This window comes from Triticum dicoccoides, chromosome 4A, assembly GCF_002162155.2.
Source record: "Triticum dicoccoides isolate Atlit2015 ecotype Zavitan chromosome 4A, WEW_v2.0, whole genome shotgun sequence".
Classification (NCBI taxonomy): Eukaryota; Viridiplantae; Streptophyta; class Magnoliopsida; order Poales; family Poaceae; genus Triticum; species Triticum dicoccoides.
In genome coordinates, this window is record NC_041386.1 from 726,671,120 (window position 1) to 726,676,709 (window position 5,590).

General features: G+C 43.8%; 1 protein-coding gene across 1 annotated transcript; it reads right to left on the reverse strand.

Moving 5' to 3' along the window:
* Window positions 1-1,734: 1,734 nt before the first annotated feature.
* On the reverse strand, window positions 1,735-5,004 carry LOC119289906 (putative receptor-like protein kinase At4g00960). Its single transcript, XM_037569079.1, has 8 exons — window positions 4,924-5,004; window positions 3,691-4,375; window positions 3,479-3,586; window positions 3,159-3,340; window positions 2,791-3,001; window positions 2,366-2,594; window positions 2,124-2,274; window positions 1,735-2,037 (listed from the first exon to the last, which is right to left on the reverse strand). The coding sequence occupies exons 1-8, from the start codon at window positions 5,002-5,004 to the stop codon at window positions 1,735-1,737; spliced, it is 1,950 nt and encodes a 649-aa protein (XP_037424976.1).
* Between the last annotated feature and the right edge of the window lie 586 nt (window positions 5,005-5,590).

Consider the following 5,590-nt stretch of genomic DNA (forward strand, 5'->3'; position numbering starts at 1 on the left):
TATTATATTATAAAGCATCACCGCAATACATCCGAGAGATGAAACAAACGCACACCACTTATGCACACAACACACATCCAAGGCAAGATACATAGGTGCCGGGCACCAAAAGACCACTCCACCGACCACCAAGCTAACTACAGATATGTGAAGAAGACGGCTTGGAGCCAATGGAGACCTCCATCATGACAAACCACCATGGAGAGGTGAAACGGATAACCACAAAGCCAGGACTCCAGAGCGATACCTCCTAGAGGTGAAACGGATAACCACAAAGCCAAGACTCCAACGCGCAGATCAAGTTTTCACCCGGAGTATGACAAAAGGAGTGGGGGACGACAGAGGCTTCAGGAAGGATAAGAAATCCACGGACGCCGCCACCGTCGGCAAGTGCACGGACTGGGAAAGTGATGTACCCTAGCGCGCCCACTCCTCTATCGGACACTAGCTCCGCCAAGCACCTGCAACCAAGCCACCCATGTGACCATGGCTACCCGTCCACACTTGAGACACATGCTCTGCCCACAAACGCCACGTCTCCTGCCGCCAGGGCCGCCACCCAACATCCAGACACCGCGAAGACCATCTCAAAGAGGTAGGTTTGGGTTAAAGGGGACACGCTGTAGCGACGAAACCGCAGCACTCGTCCCGCCTCGCAACATCGTCGGAACGGCAACCGACCACATAAGGGCGGGGACCTTGCTTGCTTCCTTAGTTGTGTATCATTGCGTGGCTTTTAGCAATCAGCTCAGCAGTCAATAATTCTCTGGCAAAAAAAAAAGACAGTCAACAAAATGGAAACCGTCAATCACGTTGTCGATGAAACAATTATTCACGGCAGCTACCAACCGGCAGGATCGAATAGAGCAATTAGTTAATCCAGAAGTCAATCAAGGCGTCAGAGGTTTATATGATGAAATAACTACTCGGCTGAATGAAATTTCCAACACACGATCTATCAATTGGACAACATCTTTTAAAGAAAAAGAGTTATGACTTCGTGGCTGTTATATCACAAATTTTTTTACAACACCATACTTTTGTGTCAAATCATCACGTATCAGTGGTAACTTTTTCGGCAGCAGTGGGCTCTATTGGGAAAGGCGAAGGGTGAGACAATGGGGAGGCGGTGATCCAGCGGCTAGGTCATAATGACGCCATGGCGAGGACGGCTGCAATGTCTCCAGCCACGTAGTCTACCAAAATGTTTTCGAATCTGCACACTCATATTCAGCTTGGAGATCTATATCTGAACATCATTTACTTTTGTTGTCTGTGATTGGTGGTTGAATGAACCTCTGATTACTCTATCTGGCTGGGCTTTAATAATTTAAAGTCGGACGCATCTTGCACCTTCGTTCTTAAAAATAATTGTCATGTACATCCCCACGAATTAAATCATCATGTGTCTAAAACTCGAGTCAGCTTATGAGAAACAAAACCGCTTAGGGCACACCATCAACAATTCTTATTATATTTTATTTCAAAACAATGTGATGTGTGTTCCAATTTACTATTTAGATAGAAAATGTAACAAAAATGCTATAGATAAACCAATAAACCCCATTAAAAAATGCAAAATAAATAAAATTAGGGACAACTGAAGTCAAGGTAGCAACAACATAGTCTGTGAAAACTAGAATGGACCACTTACACTTATACTTTGATACAATGGTTACGATATCATCAATACACGTTGGGACATCACAAACATAGTAAACAAGGAGAGAAAAACTATCTAGGAACTGCGACAGATGTTGTCATGTCGTTAATACTACATGACTCTGTAGCAGTAGACTCCTCTTCATTTCCGCCCCTTATGTTGAAATATGCCGGCTGCTTAGGCTCATCGATGTTCATATCATCGGTGCATAGCATTGCTATAACATCTGCCATGGTTGGTCGATCGGCTGCATTCTCTTGTACACATAATAATGCTATATTAATGTATCTCATAATCGTCGGTGATTGACCTTTGGGAACCAATGATGTATCAAGAAGATCAATTCCCCTTCCCTCTTCCCATAATTGCCATGCCTGTTTGCAGTTTTCAGGTTATGTTATAGGTAACACAGAAAATATAGAAAAAAATTACTTGCTTAAGTTTATGTGTATAATCTTACATATCCAAGAAGATTGATGAAATCACCATATTGCTGGCTACCAGAATTCCGCTTTCCGCTAAGTATCTCAAAAATAATAACACCAAAACTGAAGACGTCCGATTTAATAGAGAAGACACCCTCCGAAGCATACTCAGGGGACATGTAGCCACTGAAATGGTATATGATACATGTCGAAATTATTGCATATGATTGAGGTGTAATATAAGTACTCAAGAGTGGATTGTGTTTCTGAAACTTACTATGTACCAACCAGTCTTCTAGTAGTGCTATCTGAGCTGAAATTTTTTGCTAGACCAAAATCTGAAATCTTTGGATTCATTTCGCTATCCAAGAGAATGTTACTTGGTTTAAGATCTCGATGTATGATACGTAACCGGGAGTGCTTATGTACGTAAAGAAGTCCATGTGCTATGCCTTCAACTATTGCTACATGTTTGGACCAATCAAGTAAAGCTCTTCTTTTTTCATCTACACATCAGACAAACATTGGTATAACATGAGAAATACGCCAGGTTAACTGATCAAAATTTGTGCTACTTGGTTACCTATGTAATGAAATTAGACTCAGTGGGTTAACAGAAAAATAAAATGTGGAGTCATTTTTAGTTACTCTGATGCATTGATAAATATTGTGTAAACTCAAATAAGAAATGCATAGACATACCAAAGATAAAGAAATCCAAGCTTTTGTTGGGCAAGTATTCATACACTAATATTTTCTCCTCTTCTAGGGAGCAACATCCAAAGAGCCTAACCAAATTACTGTGTTCTAGTTTGTCTATGAGCTGGACTTCATTTTTAAACTCTATGAACCCTTGTCCTGAATGTGAAGAAAGTCTTTTAACTGCTATCTCCAATCCAGCAGCAAGCTTGCCCTGGTAAAAATATATATTCTAAAGTTAGGCACTTCCACTTTGCACTATAAACCTCCTAACCATTGTTATAAATGTGGGCTCCTTTGTTAGCTATCATGTTAGGAAGCTAAAGAAGTTCGAAATAAACATATAAAAAAACATACGCATAGTAATTTACCTTGTATACAGCACCAAAGCCACCCTGTCCAAGTTTGTTTTCTTCCAAAAAATTATTTGTGGCCTGTAGTAGCTGTTGGAAGTCAAACACCATGAAATCTGAATTTTTGCCTTGCCAAACTAGTTGTTCCTCTCCTTCCAAATCCCGAGAACGTCTTGATCCTTGTAACCTCATCACTTCACCTACATGATTGAGAATCGGCACAATCCCTCTTTATTGATATATGTTTAATAGTGTCTTATTAAGACTACTATTAAAGTGTAACTAATTCAAACAATAGAATGGCCCATTCAGAAACTAACTAATTATTAGTGGCATACCTTTTCTTTGTTTTGTGATCCGACGATAGTACAAGATGAAGAAGAGAAATGTTGCTGCAGCTAGAGGTATTAAAACTATGGGAATTATCCACAGCTTGTTCATCCGCCCTGATATGAACGTATACGATAACAACCAATTAGGTGTGTATATAATAGAGAATTTTACCTCCATGTCACAAAATTACATATAGGAACCCTGGGGCTGGACTTACTCTTGTGTTGGGTCGGAGTTGGAGCTAGCGGCCCCAGACTTATCATTGGTTGGCCTTGATAGAACTGAGATGCATCATACCTGAAATAACACCGTATGACACCCATCTGCCCTCCCATGCGGAGGGACATGGTGGAGTTGATCATGCCAAGGAGATGTTGCAAGCAGTCTAGACAGTCCCCGGAAGACAGGTCCGGCGTGCACTGCGCCAACGAGTACACCTTCGGGAAGTTCGTGCCGCTGTCTACGACACCGGTGGCGAACCGCCTCGGCGACGCGCTGGCTGCCTTCTCCATAGTCTCCACCAGCAGCTCGTGGATGAGACCGGTGATGAGGGGCATGTTGCCGGTGACATTTCTGACATTCCACCTCTCAAAAGGAGGGTCGCCACCATTTTCTCCTTCTGTGCTATTGGTGAATGACGGGGCGAGGATGTCTTTGGAGTTGTAGATGAGGATACAATCAGCAAAGTAGGAGGCAGACCTGAAGCACTCTACCTCTGGCGGCGTAGCGTTCTGCACTTTGCCGAATACGTTGGTGATACACTCGGCACAGGTTGTGTCATTGAGGACATCACCATGGCAGAGCGCAAGCGCATACAGGATGTCGGGGGCTTGGCGGACGGTGGCAGTGGCAAAGTGTATTGGGGAAGAGGAGGTTTTGTTGGGGAGGGTGGCAGCAAGGACCTTAACGTTGTCGCAGAATCATAGTTTCAAATAGGGGGCTATAGCCCCGCTATAGCTCCGTTATAGCTGTCTGAGCATGTTGCCGCTAAATGATTTCATGTGCAATTTGCCGCTATAGCCCGCTATAGCCCAGCTATAGTTGTTTTTCAGGGTTGCCACTATATGCCATAGCCCGCTATTTAAAACATTGCGCAAAATACATCGGCTGCCGCCAGGATTGTCGCCATGCCTTGCTCGAACTGCATGATGGTGCTCTTCTCTCGATCGAGATGATGAATTCAGTCCGCACACTCACTACCGGACTCGCCGTCTATGCCTACGGCCACGGGCCGTCGGCATAGGCCCCTAAGCCGTCGGCATAGATCTATGCCTACGTTCTGCACTATGCCGAATACGTTTGTGATGCACTCGGCGCAGGCTGTGTCATTGAGGACATCACCACGGCAGAGCGCAACCGCATACACGATATCGGGGGCTTGGCCGACGGTGGCGGTGGCAAAGTGTACTGGGGAAGTGGAGGTTTTGTTGGGGAGGGTGGCAGCAAGGACCTTAACATTGTCGCAGAATACATCGGCTGCCGCCAGGAACGGTGTGAGGCTGCTGAGTAGGAGCAGCAGGACTGTCGCCATGCCTTGCTCTAACTGCATGTTGTTGCTCTTCTCTCAATCCAGATGAACAATTCAGTCCGTGCACTTATTTAACAGCAAGTCACCATCGCTCGCCTGGAGAAGAGAATAGTAGAGCATTTTTTTAGTTAATTTCTGCATCTTGTTGGTCAGTTGCTTTCCGTTCAGTAGTACTGACTAATCAACAGATAACTTGGAACTAATAAATCTGTCATGCCGGGCTGCTGGGAAAAGTAGAAGACAAATAAAATGCACTTTTATTACGGACGTCAATGTTGTACTTAGTTAAAGTTTTAAGTTGATCTTGCTGCTACCTGGTTATACATAAATTTGTCTCCTTATTCCGTATAGAGACAAGCATTTCCACATAGCGTCTTGACTCGGGCACTTCACTATCGAGCAACCAAAATAACTAATTTTGCGCCTGTTTGTAGCACCATTATGTGCCGGCCAGGTCAAGAAATTATTGTGTCATCATTAGAATTTAACCACCATCAAACCACGACTGACTAATTAAAGTACACTAAAATGGTGCCTTTGGAACTATTGGCCGGTTGGGACAAGAATTAAAATGGGTTGCCATCCATGT

Bases quoted from the DNA above. Each gene is read 5' to 3' on its own strand.
- LOC119289906 (XM_037569079.1), bottom strand. From the start codon at position 5,004: ATGGCGACAGTCCTGCTGCTCCTACTCAGCAGCCTCACACCGTTCCTG. The intron at 2,275-2,365 runs GTAAGTTTCAGA...ATACCATTTCAG, and splicing joins AGAAGACTGGTTGGTACATA to TGGCTACATGTCCCCTGAGT. The intron at 2,038-2,123 runs GTAAGATTATAC...AACTGCAAACAG, and splicing joins TCATCAATCTTCTTGGATAT to GCATGGCAATTATGGGAAGA.